The sequence below is a fragment of the Anabas testudineus genome, chromosome 9 (genome assembly GCF_900324465.2).
Source record: "Anabas testudineus chromosome 9, fAnaTes1.2, whole genome shotgun sequence".
In the NCBI taxonomy this organism is placed as follows: Eukaryota; Metazoa; Chordata; class Actinopteri; order Anabantiformes; family Anabantidae; genus Anabas; species Anabas testudineus.
The window spans coordinates 8,649,689-8,670,666 of NC_046618.1; the positions used below are offsets into that span (position 1 = coordinate 8,649,689).

Sequence of the window (20,978 nt, forward strand, 5' to 3'; positions counted from 1 at the left end):
AGAGGCGTGCAGCTGTTCTCCCCAAAGCTGCGCGATGACTTCCGGGTGGAGCAGCTCGAGCGCCGTCGTTGCTCCAGCTGTTCTCGCGAGAAGAGTCCACCTGCCAGCGTGACCCTGAGGAGCGCGTTGAGGCGCAGCAGGGCGGCCAGGTAACAAGACACGCTGTCGGTGAGAGCAAGGGCGCTTTTCAGAAAGACCTCATTGCACTGACTAATCACCACCACGGCTTCACACGCAGCTGCAGAGGAGTTATAGAAAACAGCCGCGGCTCTCAACAAAGACAGCCTCCATCCTCCAACCGCGCGGAGCATTGTAGTCACCTGAAGGTAGAAGTGCAGCAGGAGCCAGGTCCCTCCCCCAGCCTGGAGGACCAGAACCCCTCACAGCAGCTTAAATCAGCCTGCCTTCATTAACTAACCATCAACAGGTGTTACCCTGAGCCATGGGCTGATACAGGTTTGCCAAATAAATCAGGACCTTTAGTGTGTGATCAGTAGGTAGGAACAGAGACTGAAGCAGGAGTCTGAACCAGAACACCTGACAAGAACAGAGACTGTCAAACATGTAATGTTAAGAATATATTAAACTAGTAACCAGGGGATCGGCTCATTGTGGACATGCTAGATGGATAACTGACTTTATCCATATGTATAATCAGCACTTTAATCATTTTAAAACAAATACAGTATATTAACATGAAGGTATGGCCTACTTGACTATTTGAATACACTGTGTGTTTGAATACGGTTCATCACAGATTTGTAGGAAATTTGCTGTGTATTTTAACTTAGAAATAAAGAACCTGATGCCGTTCTGTAGTAAATCTACTACTACTTTGATGTTCAAGGTCATCAATCGGCTTGTGCTGAGCTTCAGCTGGTGGACAACCAGCCTGATGTCGCCCCAAACTATGAAGCGTCCTGCACCTTACTTCACTGCTGGGATGTGATGTTGGTTTCATGGGCTCTTTTACACCATGCATTGTACCAAGAGCAATTCATCATTAGTTGTGACATGGAAAATCCATTGAAACAGCTCAAAGAAAAATGTCTTTGGACCTTGTTCATTCAATTCAAAACAACAAAATAAAAGTCACCCTCTTGGGGACATTCAGAAGTTACATCTTGTTATTTCAGTGTCTTGTCCACAGTCCCCAAACTGTGTCACTAAACGATTAGCACCAGCACACTATTCCTACAGCCTGTCCACATTTCCTGGATTAGATGGTGTCTAATATTTTCCAAGAAAGCTCACTTCTTTTGTGCATGTGACATTATGCAATATACAAACATCTGGAGTTAGTTATCCATACTCTGCATATTCCTGTCCCTTTTTTCACTCATCACAGCAAGTGAGATAGGTACTTGCTTTTTGGAAATAGCTATTCTCCACTGTGTCAACCTAACAGTCCCAGTGGCAATATCTGAATTAAATATAAGAAGACAAGATATAAAGCTGATCAGAATATTGTTATATTGCAAACATACTGTGGAATAAATGGCGTGGTCTGTATTCTGTAAAGCTGATTTTTGACAAATGGGAACAACGTGGACACAGAGTGACTTAGAAATAAACCCACAGGTTTTTGATTAAAGCTCTCAGGTGCTGCTTTCACCTTGTCAGGTGTAAAAATCCAACTCATTCACAAGTCAGTGGCCATATCTAAAGAAAAATCCAGTACGACAGAGTCCAGCTTTACACACTTACATTGTTTACTTCCTTGTTGAATGAAACAGACATGGGTGTCTACATACTGTATTGATGGAAAGTTACACACTGTCATTCCGGTTGCTAAAGACAGTCTCACAACCTGCTTTGTGAGCTGCTCAGATTCCTTCGTCGCCATCAAACAATAACTTCATATCAGCATTTCATTTAATCTACACTGAACCTTATATGACCCACGGTTTTATGACCAATGCTTTGAGCAAAGCTTTGTGCTTCGAGGAACTGAACGTACTTTGTGCAAAAAGACAGATTTGTTAAAGATGGTGAAATTACACATACATATAGTAGACTAGTCTCTTTCTTTCTTACACGCAGACATTTGAACACACTCGGTTATATCAGAATTATTTACATAAAACCCAACTTTTGCAAGAAGCTGTGTGTGGATGAGCAGAACGATGTGCAAAGCTTTTCCCTGATTTTGGCATATACTGTATACATAAACAGATTAATACCTAGAACACATGCAATTGTAGCAGTGATTGCAGTCATCTTGGTCAGGTCAGTTGTAGTACAAGGGTTGATCTAGCGTCCACATCCAAATTTATCATTTAGTCTGACGTGCACTAAACAGTGTCCAGCTGTTACTCACATCAGGCTGGTTTAATACTGTCACAAGTTCAGATTTGTTGCATTGCTCTTTCAATATGTTTATGCTATTACGTGTTTCTCTGAACACAGACATTAAAATAAAAAAGTGGTCTACATATTGATAAAAGTACAAATAAAAAGGTATTTTATGTTGTAGCGGAAACATGTTAGAAATAATATAACGCACACACACAAAAAATGCTGACTCAAACATTGGTGCATGCAATTGCTCAACATTCAATAACAATGATTTTGAGATTCCTCTAAATCATATTTTATCAGGAAAGTACATAGGCAAATGTTTTAGTAACGCAATACGAATTAAACTGTGCTCCATGTTGATGTACACAGGCTAGAGCAGAAGCTGCTTGGTCACATTTCAGCCAATGTTGGGGGAACAAGAGGGCTTGAAGCAGCTCTGAGGAACATGGAGGCAAATGTTTTTGAGCTGGCCCGCATGACCTCATTTATAGAGAATGTAATTCAAGCATCAGAGCAATTGCACTGTCGGGCTAGATGTGTACAAAAGTCAGTGTAGACAAATAGCTGAAAACAAGTCACCCACTGCTCCTCTTCACAAGGCAGAAAGTCCACAGCCTGCTGAGCGTGGCACGAGGCACTCACGTCCTCACTTTCAGGTACAATCGATGATAGTCATGTGCAGGTCGCTGCTTGGACTTTTGCCTTTTCCAAACTCAGACTCTTTCCTGTTCGCTGCCAGAGCTCTACAGGCCAGGACGAGGAGGAGGGCGGGCGGGTGGAGGGGCTCGCCCAGGTGGAGGTCCCTGTGGCGGAGGTGGCAGTGTTCCAGTTGGGGAGGCAGATAGCGGAGTGGTGGGGAGGAGCGCTTCAGGGGCAGGTATGTGCAGGGTGGTGGGAGGAAGAGCCAGGGAGGGAGGTGGTGTGTAAGGAGGAGGTGTGATGGAGGTGGGAGGAGGTGTTGGTGGCAGAGGTGGAAGAGTGGAGGAGGAGAATGATGGAGAACAGCTGGGAGTTGGAGGAAGGGTGCCCTGTGGTGGAGGGGGACTCTTGCAGGGCGGGTTATAGATAGGAGATGGGTGGTGGTTGTAGTCTGGGTAGCGAGGAGGGGGAGACTTCATGCGGGTGAAGTTCATGCATTTGCCCTGAAATTGAAAAACAGACCAGATGTTAGAGGGATAGTGACGCTGGGGTATGTCGTGTTCTCCCACTGCAATGTTTGGCATCTAAATAATGATGTGAAGTATTAACTGAAGGAATAGAGGAGCAGAATTAATTTGTTAATCACTCTAAATGAAAAACAATTAAAAAGGCATTTTTTAATTGTCTATGTAAAACTAAACTATCCAAATCATTCCAGACCAAACCTAATATAAAATATAACATGTTTTCAAATATTTTTGAAATCTTGTGAAGCCAAGCACTTTGCTTTTCTAAAACACCTTGAACAGCTGAATTAGTTTCAGTTTGACTGCAGCAGATGGTACTGTGTGTCTCACACATATGCCTATTGTCAGCACACAGCTAGCTCTTGTTATGGACGTTTATTTGAATAAGCTGTACTCAGCTGGACATGATGATCTGCCACCACTTTGCCTGTTCCTAGCCACAGTGAGGTCATGCAATAGAGAGCCTACAATATCAGCTAAACCCCTGGAGCAGCTGCAATGAGGGGATTAGGGAGTTGGAGTGGACTGATAGGGACAGAAATTAGAAATTAGCTCATTGATAATAGGATGAAATGAACTCTGAGACACAACCCAGAAAAATCAGCAATGATGAAAATTAATTCAATTAAATTAATTCAATTCAACCTGTATTTGTATTCCCTGAATAGCATGGATCTTCACAAAGGTGATATTACTTTATGTTTATTACTGGGGTCGTACCATGAACACAGTATTGATCACATGTTAAGTTTCGCCCTGTGTTTGAATCTCTCATTAAACACACTAGTCTTCAGAGAGTCAGAAACACAGCGTATGCCACGTTACAGGAACCTGGCTCGGGCTTCTCTCAGGCGAGCAGTCAGTTCAACCCCTCCCTCCCACCGCTGCATTAATTCAGGGGAAGTTATAAAAGCAAGAGACTCCTAAATGTAACCAGAACAAGCTTGTTTCCTGCTAATCATCAAGAAGATTTTTTTTTTTTTCCAGTGCACTAATGAAGAGTTTTATAGTGAGGAGGACTCACTCATACACTTCCAATTAGAGAGTGGTGTGTTAGCTACACTGCACTGGAAATACAGTAAAATTCAAGAGCCGACAACGTTGTCTTACTGTGAGTGTAGTAAGGTGAGCTAGTCCACCTTCATTTTTGTGAGGCATCCTTTGCTTTATTTCCTTTTTCTCCTGCTTCAGCCCAAGTGTTAAACATTGCTTATTGGGGAAAAGATCAGGATTATTTTTACAGTCATTCAACTATGTCTGGAGGATTTCATAGTCTCTACAGAGTGCTCTGCTCTTAGCTCTACAGCAGTCTGGTGGACAGTCTCATTGAGTTGCATTGAAGTCTCATTATGTCGACACAGGGCTTTGTTGTTTCTGCAGAAGAAACAACCTTTTGTTGTTGCTTGCCAGAGATATTCATTCATTTTAAGAGTGAGGAGTTACTGCTGAGTAGAGGTTGAAATTGCATTTGAATTGTATTTTATCTGTGAAACACTAAAACTCTCTGTCACCAGATCCAGGGTTTATCTTTTTGTGGTTGTTTATTTATATGAGTTTGTCTCTGTGGATGAGTTCAACACTCAAAATGACAGTTTACAAACTGAACCTTTGAAAACACTATGATTGAAGGACTTTCTGCCACCCTGTCCGTACCAGGGCATCAGATGTACAAATAAGCCTCACACAATTGAATATACATTTTCAAATCAAAACAGCTTTCTCTCTTACTCAGGGAAATTCCACGTTTGAGGGTGAAGGATTGTTGTATACTGAATTCCCTCAACACACGTAGATCCCGCAGTCTATATGACAACTACCACAGTTAGGGGCCAACAACCTCCCACCCACAACTACAGCTGGCTTCAGAGGAATTACATTAACCTTTTTTATGACCATCACCAGGCGCCTTTACATTGCAGTGCATTGTAGCCAGACCTGCTACGTCTGAATCTCACCCCTCCTCGAGTTTTCCCATGAGTCTGTCTGTGCACACTTCATTTCTCACAGCTGGTCTATTCTCTCAACATTTTCAGGTACAAGAGACGCTCTTTGTTTGCTAAATGCTAATGTACAGCCAAAATACAGGTTGATTCATGCTGGATGTTTACCTTTTAAGTGTGTAGCTTTTAGGTTGCGCTTACCTTGTCCCCTGGATGAGGTCTCATTACAGACACACGGTCGTAGCCTTTTCTTAAGAGAACCCACAATGCATCCAGTTTGCTCTGTGGAAACAGAGAAGCGTTCAAAATATCCCTGTTACACTGATCTTACACAGCTTTCATTCGAAGGAAAATTACTCTGATCTATTGACATAAAAACACAAGGCCTCTGGTATTAACCCTTTCATTTTCTCTGCCAGGCACTCGAGGACACAGCTCTACACTGTGGACAATATCTGAAAGGACAAGTATTGTTGCATGTCTACATCCGCTCCACAGTGACCAACTCAGATCTTTTCAGTTCATTGTGAACAGGCTGCATAGTTTTTAGACGCAGCAAATACTTTGAGGATAAGAGCAGACAATGCAGCTGTTTTTCCTCACAAAACTGCTGGCTGTGCAGCCCTGCTCCCCGGAGGTCAGTCCAACAGGAGTCTGGTTTCTATTAGCAGTCCCCCGCTGATTGGCAAGACTTTGGAAAGACTCCTTTAACCCCATACTAGCCCTGGAGGGAAGGAGCGTGTGCCAGTGGTAACCTAAGTACTGTTACCTGAACACATCTCATGCTACTTTAGCTTCAACATTTTAATAATGTTGAAGCTTACTTTTATATCCTCACCCAGATTAACATGACGTAATCTGTAACAGATGTTGACTTTATGTGATACACATGCTAACAGTTGAAAAGCGTTTCTCCCAGCAGGGCTATTAAACAATCATGGATGCATTTAGAAATTAAATGTCAGCTATATTCATAGACTTACTGAACAAATATCTCACAAATCCCCAACCAGTGCTTATGCTTTGTATGTCAACAATTGAAACTCGTAATTCCTATATGTTTGCTGTTTTAGTTGTCAACAGTGAATGAGCATGTGCAGACCAAACAGCCTCACTCCTGGCTCTGGTACCTTGATGGGTGAGTACCACTTGCGGGGCCCTGGGGGTTTGTGCATGCCATTGTTGAGAACCCGGGTCGGAGGAGCCACATACTCCTGCTCAGGCATCTTCACTTTAGCATTTTTGGCCTTTTCCAGCTTTGCTCCTTCTTCAGTGGAGCCTTTCTCACCCCAGCGAACCTAATAATGCAGAGTCAGTCAGACATATATGATGGTGCCTCACACTGCCTACACTGCACCTTTCATGCTAAAAATATGGCAAAGATGGTCAGGTATGTGTAATTCTGAGTGTGTTTAGACATGTAGGTATTTAGAGACTAGATTCACCACCACCACTTTCTCTGAAAGTCTTCAGTCAGTCAGTTTTTGCAGCCCCAAGTGGTGAATCTGTTGCATCTTAACATGTTTAGTCATCATTATTTTTAATAGACATAACAGAAGGTTTCTTAGATCTCACCTCCATCCTTTTGATTCCCCCAACTCCTCTCCCTCCATAGTAGGAGGCATCTACAGTTGGCCATTTCTTCTTAGGGGCTTCAAAGTCCTCATCATCCTATGGGAGAATGACAGGAAGTTGATTTTACTGGCAGGCTATTTTCAAATAGGTGGTGGGATATTATCACAGTTTGTACATACAGTAAATATAATAATATAATACAAAATGAACACAGAGGAGCCCCAGATATAAATGATCTCTCACTGTTCACCAGACAGTTCAACTGAGGTAAACTCCTGTCGGTCTTCTCTCCCCACTTCAACCCCAGCCCTCATTTCTGTCGCCTGTTTGCTGGCTGTCAGATCAGAGGAAATTTGAAAGCCCACTGGCCAAACGTGTGATGTTTCAGTTCTTTAATACACCCTGTCTGACTCATAATCTACCAGGATGTCGAACAGAGAAGACCCATAATGAAGCCTGAGAGCTCCCTCTGAGGCCATGGTTGCCACTGGAGTCTGTTTTTGAAATAAATGTCCCAATTACCCTGCTAAACAGTTTCATTAAACTGCTAAACTGTTTCATTGCTGCAAGTAAATGCAGCCTGTCCCACAACTGCGTGCTAGCTTTCTGTTATTACATTGTGTTTTGTGGCAGTCAAAGTGTATTAAAAATGATTTGAATTTGCTGCTCAGATTCATGAGAAACACTATTTGTCAGTTCAACATTATTATCCATTTACATCCAATGGGCTCCAGAGGAACTGATTTGAAAAAAACATGAATTAAAACTTTGAACTATTTACAACAACACAGAAGAAAAAAAAAAACAGTACAAGTCAGAATTCAATTGTTATTCTAGGAGGGCGTTAACTTACATCACTTTTATTGAATTACAAAACAAGTGAACAAGAGTTTTATACCAGGCAGTGAATGACGTGGTTGTTGAGGTTCAAATTGTCAGCGTACACTCGACAATTACACAACCTAAACAGAGGCAGCTGTCTGAATCTAAAATAATGCAAGGTTTCATTTTTTTTTTTTTTTTTCCAGATAAGAAAAACATCAAGTGGAGATGGAGCAGATCTTACCGAACTCTCCTCCTCAGCTGGCGGTGGGGGTTCATGGATGATCTGACACACACACACACACACACACACACACACACACACACACACACACAGACATATGAGTAACAAGAATGAATGTGTTGTTATACATAAGAAGGTGACACAGGACACAAACAAATCACGAGTGATTTTTATATAATCGGCATGTCGGAGTATGTGTGCATGTGTTTTCTGTGTGCAACACGATGGTTACACAACAACACATAGCTGAGAAGTTGTTTTTTCCTACTTACAAGAGCAATGCACTGACCTAGAAATCTGCTATCCAGATTTTTTGGCCTGAGGTTGTTGATTATTGGAATAAGGAGTAAAAGGCTTCTAAATACTTTGTAGTTTGCCCTTATGTTAGGTATGGAGAAATCTATAATTATCCATAATCTATAAAAGTTAATAGTATTTGTAATGTGTTCTTCTTTTTCCATTTAAGTCTATTTAGTTTGTTTCATACAGCTGCAACATTACACGGCTGCATACAGACAGAAGGTATTTCTAAGCATGTACAGTTTAGTCTGTGTCTGGCATTGTTCCTTTGTATGCATATGCCTGTGTATATCTGTCTCCACATGAGCTGTCCTCATGTTTTCACCAGTGTAATAAAAACTATTTCTTCGACATTTAATAGACTTGGCAAATTAAGTGATTCTGATTCTTATTTGTGATTTTCCTCCACGCTTTTCCAAATCCTGGAACACAAAATAATTCCCCATGGTAACCTAGCATCATTTTCCTAAACAGACACGCCGACAAAATTTTCAGCTAAATGGACAAGAACAGAATAAGTAAAGGGAGGGACAGCCATGTTGTAAAAGTTGACATCTCTCTGTGGCAGTTCTTGTGTTTCCTGTTTCCAGTGCTGGAAATGTTGGAGTGTATTTCGAGGAGACGCTTTGCTCTTCAGTTGCAAGGTGAAATAGAGATTTTGACAGAGAGCAGCTGGCAACGAGAGATGCTGTGATGCTGGCAGGTTGACCACCGTCTAAATAATGGCACAAACATGTGTTGTTCCACACGTATTTCCTCTTTTACTGTATCCAAAACAGATGAATGTCATAAAAATACTTTCTGCTAAACTCTACGTATTTTGCCCCTACAAAATCACACAGTAACAAATAGATCAAGCCAAACCATTCAGTCTATATTGTTTTAGTTTCCACCCTGATAACTGGAAAAGACTTGAGCTGTTCCAGTTAGTATCCCGAGGGACTACAGAGAGGCGAGTCTTGTAAGTCACCTGTTGTGACCTTTGGAAACACAAATTATTTTACCAGCACTATAATTACTTTAACACACGTTCACCTGGTGGCCTTGACCTCTTCTGGTTGTTGACTATATTCGGAAGCCTGGATGCAGAGCAGCTACACACTTTTAGTAACTCAGACCCTACGTTTGTCCTCTTGGGAATGGTAATTAGAATTAATATGATGTGTTTAGGGGTCTTTAGCCCAACAAGACAGAAAGACGTATTTCCCTTAAGCAACAATGCTGCATTTAAAAAGTGTTGCGAAGCCATTTAAAATTTGTAGCAGAGCGGGAGCTGTTTGTAAAGCAGCGTGTGTGCATGTTGTTGCTGCATTAGTGCTTTAGAAACTCACCACAGTGCAACAGAGAGGCCAGAACCACCAGAGAAGTGCCATGATCAGGAGCAACATCAGGATGAGCAGAGCTATGGCCAGGATGGTCCCATCAGACTGTGACAGAGACAGACACGCCAACACAGACTAAGTATGCAAAACACTACATAAATGTAAACCACTTCCCTATGTGTAAAGCTTTCCGCAGAAAAGACATTTCCATCTTCCATGGAATCAACATTTAAACACTAGCAGATGTTGAAATACTTTAATTAATTTGTATTCATCATTTAGGCATCTTAAGTTGCTTGTTCATTACTGTTAGTGTTACTCTGTTTACCTTTTTTTTTTTTTATTACTGTAGAGCACCATGACTCAGACAGAAAGTAGTTTTACAGTTCAGATGTGCTACACTATGCTGTACTCACACAGCCCACAGTTGTAATGGTGACCGAGCTGGAGATGAAGCTGAGACCTTCATTCATACTGACATAAAGATTAGCAGCCCTGCAAAAGAAAAAGAAAATGTCTGCGTTGTCATTAAAGCAGTGCTGTAGAGGACCAGATTAGATGGATAGAGAAAGCTCACATTTATTTCAATAAATGATACGACTTACATCCCCTCATCCTGAAGCACTGGTGCAGGGCAGAGAAGATACGTATCTTCCACAACCAAAGGTTTCATCACTAGAGAAGCAGAAGGGACACGTATTCCTCAGTAAAAGAGAGGAAATTACACACGTTCACAGACGTTAATGTGTTTTATTGTAATTCCATTAACAAATGTGTGGGTTCCTTCAAAACAAGTGCTTGTTGTTTCCTGCCTAAAGAGTGTCTGTGTCCTTCTCAGAAATACACATGATTTAATCAGAGTTATTTGTTTTTCAGGTTAAATCTACGTCCTCTCGACTTGTTAAGCTGTTTTTGTTTTTTTGGTTTTTTGGGAAATGGCTTCAGCAAGTATTGTCGCCCAGGCATGCCTGTTTATCCTGGCAGGGGGAGAGCATACCCCAGAACTGAGGAAATCAACACAGTTGCGTAGGACGAGACTGCTCTTCCCTAGAAACACCGTGCAAGACGAAGGGGAGGGGGGGAGATCAGCTCCGCCGAAAACAGCTCAGCGCCAACACAAGCTGGGGCAGATATGGTCCCACTCAGAGTTAATGTCTGCACCCACCTCACAATCTGAATGGCCTCACACTATTAAAGCAAGACGAAAAGCACAGATGGGACCTGATTCTCTGCGGTTTGGCGATTTTCACTGTTAAAAGGATAAAAATGCTGGCAAAGCCACGTCACTGTGTTTTGTTGGAACGCCTACTCCCCTAGTGTAGAGTGAGGTCATGCGGGGCGCAGACAAGTGCACAGAGTTCAACATTAACCAGTAAATTATTTGGAAGTGCTGTTTAAAATGGCAGATGTGAAGTCTTTACCAAACTATTCACTGCAGTGGCCTGTTGACAAGTTCAATACACGACAGATCAAAGAGAAAGTTAGTTTAGTTCGACTAATCAGGTTTAGCTAACACTGTATTTGAGAACAGTTTATGCATTTTGGAATTTTTTTTTTTTTTTCAAGAATTAGATATGAACATCAATACAGTTTATGCTGTGATTATATGATGCTGTTGATGCACGTGCAAGTCTACTGCAGATTTATTAAGATGTTGCCAAAGTAGTGAAGTAAAATTAATATACAGTGGAAATGCTTGCTATTTATTGAAGTTATTATAAACATAATTTAGTGCTGTTAGTGTCTTACTTAGTGTTGTCATCTCCTGAGGCAGAGGAGTTGGCGATGTCAAGTAAAGATGTATCAGAAATAAAAGGCTTTTTTCTTGCAAACAATCACATATTTATCTCCAGGCAAGATAAAATGGCTCAATTATGTCCATTTAACATTTACCCCTGATGTGAAGTAAACAAGTTCCAGAGAACTGTGTGTAAAAAAAAAGTGAATGAATCAGGAGCAGTATACACATACGGTATAATAGCTGTGCCATAAGGAGATAATTTTACTCCAATTGTTTCCATGTCCAGTGTTTTTATGTAGGAAGTTGGATCTACAGAAACACAAATAACTCTGAGAGATTGTTTACATTATAATACTGAGAGTACTTCTACTTTAATACTTAATATTAATAATATGATTTAAAGAGCAACTTGCCTCTCTGGATACTTTCATATTTAATTAGCATACATGTACCATAGACAAGAGTATATACTATTCATGAAATAAGGAAAAGATGCTGATGATAGAACACAAATAATCCACTTTTATGGAAACAAATTCAAAGACACTTGATAGGAGACAATTTCAGAGATAAATGTATGTATCCTCATACCAGTGAGTCCAAATATGACAGACTGAGCCATAAGGATGCACTAACACGACCACTGACATGCCATCTGGTTAAAGAAGAAAGAAGGTCTCAACTGTGCCTTAACGCTGGTGATTATCTTGCTCTGTAATTAAACCAGCACCTCCTGCAGCTACTGTGGTAAATATGGTGGGAAGTGGTTTTCACAACTATTACAGTAAGTCACCAGTGAAGACCGTGGGTTAACCAATAGTGTCCTAAAGGCTTTTTCCCTCCCTCTGCCTCGTGTATGGAACTGTTTTGCCTTAATCTTGTGTTTCTGGCTCCTTTCCAGGAAGCGAAATTATACAATGCATTGTTTAAAACAAAAACATGATCCCAGTAACACCTGCACAGCTGCTGGTTTGATCAAGAGGATCCCAACTGTGCAGCTGACTTGGTGTTGACTTTTGGGAAGCTCCGCTAAGTGTAATTCAGATGAATTTGATAATGGCTTACTTACTCAAGTGTTTATTCCAGATGTTTTTATTGTAAATGAACCAAGCAGTCAACTTTGAACACTAATGCATTAAGAAACAAAGCATGTAGTGAATCAGCGAGCGGTACACAGTGATGTTCAGTCATGTTTCACTTACTTTTAGTGAGGGTATCGTTGATTCGAAAGCTGCACAGGACTTTATCAACATTTCGGGCGTGGAGGAAACCATTACCTCTTACCACCACCTGGAACGACTCTGGGTGAAGAGAAGAGAAGCACAAGTCTAAACTTAAACTAAAAATAACTTTACAGTTAAATGAGGTTTTGTTCTTTTGGTCACCCTGTCATCTTAAAGTGGAACTCTCAACAACACTAAAGCTGTGCCATGTGGTTACTGTCTTTAAATGCTCTCAGAGACAAAAAAAGGTTTTGCTGTCAGAAAGAGTTTGAATGGTTGACATGCGGTGAAATGCTGATGCTCCTCTGGAGCGATTAACACATGCCACGTTGACATTTCAATGACAAAAATGTTGTCTTGTATAAAACAGGAACATCATTTGTGTCAAAATGCTGCAGCTGATACTGACTTATGGCATGGCTGTAATTATTGTCAATTCTGTGGTGTGGCCCCGACAAGCTTGTTTTCTATGTTCTTCTGAAGATTTTATTTTTAAGCACAGACAGTTGGAGAGGCGGGTAGATCGTCTTTGTCTTACGTCTTACCTCCAGCACAGATGCTAGAGGGTTCTGCTGCCAAGATCTCGATACAGGACTTCTTCAGAATCTGAGGAGAAGTTCATCATCATCATCATCATCATCATCATCATTGCAACACTTTTGAAGGTGGCAGCCTGAGATGTTGCAGCTTTCTTAAACACACAAGATTTCTGCTTACAGCTTCTTTCCATTTGAGATGTCTGTGTGTGTGTGTGTGTGTGTGTGTGTGTGTGTGTGTGTGTGTGTGTGTGTGTGTGTGTGTGTGTGTGTGTGAATCTCCTCTAAACTGTAGCTACAGCCGTGGCTTTCATGTGCCCATTAAGTTGACCTTTTGCTTCTGGAGTCTCTGGTATTGAAGCCATTTGTTCTCATTTGTGCCCATGTATCTTCAATCATTACAGACTGATTCGTGACCCAACATCCCACTCATATGAACGAGAAGCAACAGCCTAATCTGCTCCAGATGGCTCTCATCTGCCTGACCTTTAACTCAACAATCCTGGCACACCAGTGACAACAGCCTCTTCACGACATGACTTCAAACTGGTTTTCATTTCTCAAACTAGTGCATGCAAAAATGTAAATCAACATCACTGAGGTGGGTCTTAGCAGATACAGCACACGTTTTGATTATGTTTGGCCAGATGTCAGTCACACTGATCAAAAGCAGGACCGTCACAGTCGCAGCAGGTTTTCCTGGAAACCTTTCTGTGGACTCGCTCCATTCATGGAAAAAAATGTTACGCTTTAAACCTATTTTGCCTCGTTTCCCTGTGTGCTGTTTGATTAGTCTGTTGACAAATTAAAAGAGATGTGATGGCACCATGTGAGACTAAGACTATGTATTAAAGCAGAAAAATATGAGTTGTGTTACGGTCCTGATCATGGTGGTTGCTATTTGAACATGTTTATTAGCAGTAAAATTCTTACCGAATCGATGACCCCCTGCAAGGCCTCAAATCCATCATTTACAGGGAAGACATGGTCCTTACTATCAGCAATCTTTGCCAGCTACAGAGGAAACAAGATATTACAAACACACATTACAACTGTGTCATCGTCTAGTTGCCCATGTTGAGCAGACATTTATCACAAATTGTCTGACTAGACACAAGATTAGTTGGTTTTGCAGAATACTTAATTAAATCAGGACAGTTCATATGAATATAATCATCGAAATTACCCAGTGCCCTCTTTTCAGAAAACAAACTAACCAATCAACAATGTTCACACCACACACAGAAGGAAAACAGCCTGCTTGACTCACACTGCACTGCTTACTGCACTGGAAAATACCTCCTTCAGTTGTTTTGGAGCAGAGTTGGCAGGCTGAAGGCTAACTTGTGCGTCTGATAGTTGTATAAATACTTTCAACTGATATCAGACAATAGGTAGTGACAGATTGAATCATTTGTGTCAAACTGAGCTTTTATGTAATTTAAAACACTTCATAACTTCAGTTAAATAAACGTAAAACTTCTAACTATGGGTTTCAGCATTATGAATAATATTACAGAGATTAGTTTTAGTATCCATTCAAGTCCCTGCAGCTCAAACATCACGAGACATTGCGATACAGACAAAAACACACCTGGGTCTCATTGAAGTCCTTCACCCCCACACAGTAAACTGAGGCACCAAGACTTCGGGAGCGGTTGGCCTGTCAGGTATGCACGTGGAGTCACAGGAAAAAACAAGAAGAAGCTCAACACCTGGCTTCAATTATACCTCCGCATTTCACAACATCATTTTAAACGCGGCCAAAAAAAGACGTGTGTTTATCGGACTTCTTAGATTTTAAAAGAGGTTGGGCAACACCATGTTCCCAGTGAAAAATATTATTCAGACATCATGTGACAACAGCATAGCTACTGGTGACATCAGCTCCACTTTGTTCCTGTTGTCAACATGTGTGAGAGAGCACTCCATTCACAGTTTTTTTTTTTTTTCACGCCTTTACCTATAGGGCCTGAATAATGTGAGCAGAAAATAAATCATCAGATGCCACGGCAGATGTGAGGAGAGACTCTGGGCACAGATGTGTAAATCTGACAGATGCTTTCACTGGATGTTTCCAGACGAGGATCAAAGTGTTGCTGTAGAGTGGCAGCGTTTGATCCTGTCCATCATGTCAAAAGTCTCATATTTCACTGGGTTATAATTCGTGTGACCCATTTAACCTGTGTTTCTCTCTCCTACCTCTCTCTCAGCGTAGTAGAAAAGATCCTCATGCAGCTCGCCATCTGTCAGAGCTATGATAACACTGGCAGTGCGATAACCTGCAGACACAAAGACTCTGATCACTTGTGCTCACTTAACCTCAACCAGATTACTGCAATTTTATAATTACATAAGGGAAAAGCAAGTTGCTTGTGAGGTTGCTCAGTTTAACTTAGAATCTACTGTATGTCACACAATTATGAATTACAGCCCTGAAAAATGCACCAGACCTCCCTTTTAGAAATAAACACTCAGCCTGAGCTTGTGGTAGATTTGTGATACTATAAAGTGATCCAAAGTCAACTCAGCTCCTTATCTAAGAGTACATACACATGGGTCTGTAACTTTAACATAAATAAAAAAAACAAGGCTATTAATTAAAAATATAACTGAGTTTACACGTTTGTTCTGTTGTAGTGTGGATTTGGATTTCATTTGACTGATCTCCCATTAAAATATTATAGTTCAAGTAAATAACACACACCTTCAGTGTTTCCATAGTATATCTGCTCACTGGCCTGTGAAAAGAGAAAAGCTGGACTGAGACAGTAAACTAGTTAGCATGCAGTGAAATACTCAACTCCTTCCTGCTCTATAACAACAGATATTTAGTGGTCTGGACTCTGCTGTTTTGTTTTGGTTTTTTGGAAGCAGTGCAGAGATAAAGCAGATGCCAGCTCCGAGTTAGACATGCAGAGTCTGCTTACCCTCAGGATGCCCTCATGCATGAAGGTGTCTCCTCCTGGAAGAACCCTCCGGAGCTCCTCCAGACCCTTGCGAATGCGTTCCCTGAGAAGACATATACAAGACAAGCTAATTCACATAGCTCATAATTCAACGTAATTGAAAACATTAATTTTGTCAGATTAATTTGTGAAATTACATTTGTCAAAAAACAGACACTGCTAGGAAAGGTAACTGAATAATACTTTCCATAAGGCCAGTGTTCGCAGAAAATACCAGCGACGTGTAACAGATGAATACATTTAAACAGTTCTGGCGTCATGCAGATCGACAGGAAATGAGCCTTTTGTAGAAAAAAGTATGAGGGAAACAGCGAAACAGTGAAAAGATTTTTTAGTTTCTGAACCACTTCAGAGGTCAGATAAGGTCAAAAACCCCTGATGAAGTAGCTGTCCAGAGTGACAACACTACAGACAGCGAGAGAGAGTATCTGTGTGGAATATCTTCTTGGTCATAAAAGTGCAGAGGGATCATGACTGTGTGTGACCTGCATTCATCTGGTATTACGTTCATTCATTTCAGCTCTATGACAGAGAAGAAACGGATTAGGGGCTGTTTGGAGGGGATCTGCACCCACCTGTCTTCTGTCAGGCTCATTAAAATCCTTCCCTCAGTGGAGAACACAATGAAGGACATCCGCAACTGTGGGCTGTGGCAAGGAAAAGAGAAATGTAAACTCTGTCAGATCACCTCTCCATCTTTTTACACGCTTTCCCACAGTCACCTATCCACACAGTTGTGATTTTTTGTTACCTTATGAATTTATGTGCTAGATGTTCAACAAATTGGTAGATTTCAGTCCAGTGATTCTGCACGCTCCCAGACCTGGAAGAGAAAGGAGACAAGTGTCATTGTCACTGCTGTGCATCTCAACATACAGGACCTTATCTCTATATTACAGTTTGAGTGCTGTCAAAAGACTATCGTGAAAAGATTGTGAAGAGATAGTAATGATATTTATAAATCCTACACCCCTTTTTTGTTGCACCAAGATGCAAAATGAATACAAAAGATAGAGCTTTTGCAGTTGTATTTGTATTCATTGTTTATGTCTCTTTCTAGTAAAGTTTCATCCCTCAGTAGTAGTTTTCCATGTGATTCTTTGTACAATCATTTGATGTTATGTTGTTTCATGTCATTTTGCATTTTTATAGTCATTTTGTTTGTTTTTATTGCTTTTTGTGCCATTATTTGATGTCTTTTTTGAGCACCTCTCTGTAGTTGGAACTGTAGTTGCATTTATAGTATGAGTTTGTTATTCAATTAGTCATTTTGCATCTGTTAGCACTTGCCTCCTGATCCTCTGGGCGTGTGGCCCTGTGCCTAGTATGTCCTTTCAGTAATTTATCCAAGGAAAACATTGCTGCTAAATGGAATTTAAAAAACAGTCTGCACAATAGGTGTGCATGAGTAAATACGTAATAGCAGCACAGCTGATGTACTCAGTAAGTATCAGATTATTCCTCAGACTACTGTTGACACATTTGTAGTACACCTGATAATACTGTTCGACCAGTGTTACTGAATGTACCAGCACCAGATGAATACATCATGCAGTCAGAGCTGTGATCACAATCATGTTTGACTCTATTCCCTATTTCCTAACACTGAGATGTTTTTTATTGAAATTTTTACTTGATGTTTTTGTTGGATTATATAGCAACGTTCATTACTCCTCACTCCACCCTGTTGTTGTTAGAAAATAAAGATAAAGGGATTCAAGATTTAGAAACACAGAAACTTCTCAGTTTATTTACATGATCTAATATCAGCTACAGTATAGAGTTGTATCGGGTTAATGTATCATATATCAAAGGTTATACTTATCAAAATGTCTTTCATCGAAACTATGTTTTTATAACCTGACACCCTGACAAATAAAACATATTTTTCCATTGTTACCATGACACAAGTCCCAGCACAAATAGCTCAGCCAACAGGCTAAAACACTGGAACATCTGGACCTAATGGAGAAAGGGCAGTGCAGACATGAAGAGCGGGAGGAGAAGACAGGACAGTGAGGGTAGGTGGAGGACATCAGTGCTAAACGAAAAGTAGAGTGAGCATTGAGGAAACAGGTAATGCAGCAAATGTATGCCAGATAATAAATTCTATTAGGCCACACATATAAATCTATGTTGTTAAAACATCCCAGCAGTTACTCTCTATTTCGCACAGCTGCCAATTTCCCCTCAGAGAAACAGCAGTGTGCCCGGAGTTGGCCCTGACACATACTCCAGGACGACTGGAAAATCCATCACCCTTGTTGGAGGGAGAGAAACATGAGAGAGAGAGTGGGTAGAGTGGCACAGTGCAATGTTCAACTCACATGTTGCACTTAAGAAAAAGGATGAGCCGAGTGAGTTGGCTAATACATTTGTTGTTCACCTACTTGGAAAACATTTTCACATGTGGTGAAAAAGTAATAAAAACAAGACAGGTCTACAAAAATGTATTTAGGGAAGTACTCAGTTACAGTCCAGAGGCAGAAGTCTGAGCTAGTTCATTGTCAGTGCCAGATGATCTTGGTCTATATTTACCTATGTTATAAAGTGGTTTCTCTCAGGAAAACCCCACCGACGTGCAACACTGACTTTGATGATGAGATAGTTCACAGCCTGTCGGGCATGGATATTCAATTTCTACTTACAAATGAATCAGCAAAAGAAATGAAAAGTCATATCATGCCTCGTTGAAAATTTTGGTCAAGTAAATATTCACTGTGGTAGCTTTCATCATGTGTCTATGTTTCACGACTGAAAGGAAACACAGAGACAACCAAAAAACCAGATTAGGTAAACATGGAAACGGTTTTGAAAATCATGACCGATGTATCCAAATAACTGTGCAGGGAGGCCAAACATCCTGTGTCCTACTCCAGATACACCGTCCATCCATCCATTTTTCCTGTATAACATGACACCAGGGGGCGTAATGATAACAGAAACGGTGATGACATCATGAAAGCATTTTGGCAAAGCGTGACTTTGTCTGGGTAAAGCAGGAGAACAACATGCATGTAAAATGATGCATATTCATTTACTTTATGTACAAATATGCCGCATAAAGGGGAATGTTGTGATCTTTCTCTCTGGCAGAGACAGGTGAGTGGAATATTTAGGTCACTGGAGATCAATACAATGCAGGTTAACAAATTACAAATTGGAAAATCATGTAGAATCGTCATTAACTAATGTTTCTCATAAACTTGATGAATTGTTTTTACCTATCAACAGAAACTGTCCTGTTGGTGCTCTCTCTCTCTAACAGTGTCAGTGTGTCAGGTAACTCACTTGTCCAACACAAAGTATAGATCGAAGCCTCCAAAGCATGAGGACGACCCAGCCTGCCTTCTGTCCTGGTTCGGTCCAGCATTAGAAGCAGTAAGAACCAGGGCAGCACCAAACACCACTGGAAACCAAATGCTCCTGCTCCAGCTTAAAGGCATTATTCCACCTGAAGCAAATCTCATCCAGATGAGATGATGAATCAAACTGGTTAAACAGAACAAAGTAAATCCTCCTTGCAGAGTTCTACTTCAATCTTGAACAGGTGTCTACAACAGCAAAAAAAACAAAAAAAAAAACATCCAAATAGTCCCAAGAACTGCAGTGATTGCAACTCAGACGGCGAAGACAGAAAGCATGATTGAAGTGGGTCTCACTGCGGTAGGTACCCTCTCATCACAGGGACTAACACAGCATGCACAAATATCCACAAACACACACTCGCTGCCTTTTTGTCAATGACACTGCCAAGCAACAGAGATATCCTCAGACAATAATAGTCCAACTTTAAGAGTCTCTGCAAAACTCTCCTTATGTTTTCAACTCTCTCTCTCTCTCTCTCTCTCTAACTCTGTCTCTCTCTCTCTAGAGGCGAAGCAGGGATGAAAGCAAAACAGTGGATGTCAGAATCTGCTTGACTGTCCTGCCACCTAGTGGTGCATCACATTACATAAAGGGATGCTGTGTTTTCGTACGGACATCAGCAACACTAATATTTGCTGGACAGAAAGTAGATGATCCTTGACTTGTTGGTCTCTTTAAAGCTCGGTTTCATTTTATTCATGTCACAGTTCACCTAATTAACTGGCTGGCAAGTTGCTATTGGTTGTTAAATTAACCCACCCCTGTCAATGATGTTTATTTGCAGGAATTGAAAGGTAAACACCGAAGACATTTGGGAGATTTGGACAAACGGCAAACAAAGTTTATTGATTTGTTCTTTGGAAATGCAATAGTTCACTTTGTCACAATTGTTTTTTCACATTTAGAGACAATCTGGTCACTTTATTGTGTACGCTTGTACAATCTAATACAATCCAATACAGCAGCTCTAATTCAGAGGGAATTTTTTGTTTATCTTTATTCAAAACATCATGTCCTTGTGGGAAGCCAAACCACACTCACTTCCCTACCGAAGCATAAATTGGACACTCCACGTCTGGGTTGTTCTTCTTGTGCACAATGTATTTACATTCTTTTGAATCAAACACTGACACACAGTCCTCAGGAAATTTACGGGGGGTCATATACCTGCAATGACAAAATAAACAATAGATTTGTAAATACAAAGATAATTAAGTTTTCTTCTTTTCTAGTCAGTTTGTTATATGTTTACTTACACAGCGCAGCATTCCTCGCAGGTACAGTCCATACATCTACTGTTTCTCCATTGGGATCCCACTGCATGCCATGTGAGATCTGAGTCGTCTTGACAGTGAGTAATGCCTATTGGGTGCAAAGGAAAAACGGTAAATATTTTTTTTAGTAAAATCATAATGTGAATTATGTGATTTTTTTTCATTTTTTTATTATGAAGAAAATGTGTGTTTTTCC

General features: G+C 40.7%; 1 protein-coding gene and 1 long non-coding RNA gene across 2 annotated transcripts; one reads left to right on the forward strand and one right to left on the reverse strand.

Moving 5' to 3' along the window:
- Positions 1-1,688: 1,688 nt before the first annotated feature.
- Positions 1,689-19,968, reverse strand: LOC113150990 (anthrax toxin receptor 1-like). The gene is made up of 18 exons (XM_026343772.1): positions 19,431-19,968; positions 16,891-16,962; positions 16,715-16,786; positions 16,101-16,182; positions 15,878-15,911; positions 15,373-15,452; positions 14,765-14,833; positions 14,104-14,184; positions 13,180-13,240; positions 12,614-12,712; positions 10,276-10,345; positions 10,087-10,165; positions 9,680-9,775; positions 8,049-8,090; positions 6,983-7,078; positions 6,538-6,705; positions 5,609-5,689; positions 1,689-3,443 (listed from the first exon to the last, which is right to left on the reverse strand). Exons 1-18 carry the CDS (start codon positions 19,607-19,609, stop codon positions 3,045-3,047), a joined length of 1,860 nt encoding a protein of 619 aa, XP_026199557.1. The 5' UTR covers positions 19,610-19,968; the 3' UTR covers positions 1,689-3,044.
- On the forward strand, positions 19,713-20,483 carry LOC113150992. The gene is made up of 2 exons (XR_003297691.1): positions 19,713-19,805; positions 20,014-20,483. It is a non-coding gene; the product is annotated as an uncharacterized LOC113150992 (long non-coding RNA).
- The last annotated feature ends 495 nt before the right edge of the window (positions 20,484-20,978 follow it).

What these genes read in the sequence shown, in the direction of transcription:
- LOC113150990 (XM_026343772.1), bottom strand. Translation starts at nt 19,609, where the DNA reads ATGAGATTTGCTTCAGGTGGAATAATGCCTTTAAGCTGGAGCAGGAGC. An exon ending in TCTACTACGCTGAGAGAGAG is followed by an intron (nt 14,834 to 15,372) that starts GTAGGAGAGAGA and finishes CATACCTGACAG; the next exon opens with GCCAACCGCTCCCGAAGTCT. An exon ending in CCATTACAACTGTGGGCTGT is followed by an intron (nt 9,776 to 10,086) that starts GTGAGTACAGCA and finishes TCTCTGTCACAG; the next exon opens with TCTGATGGGACCATCCTGGC.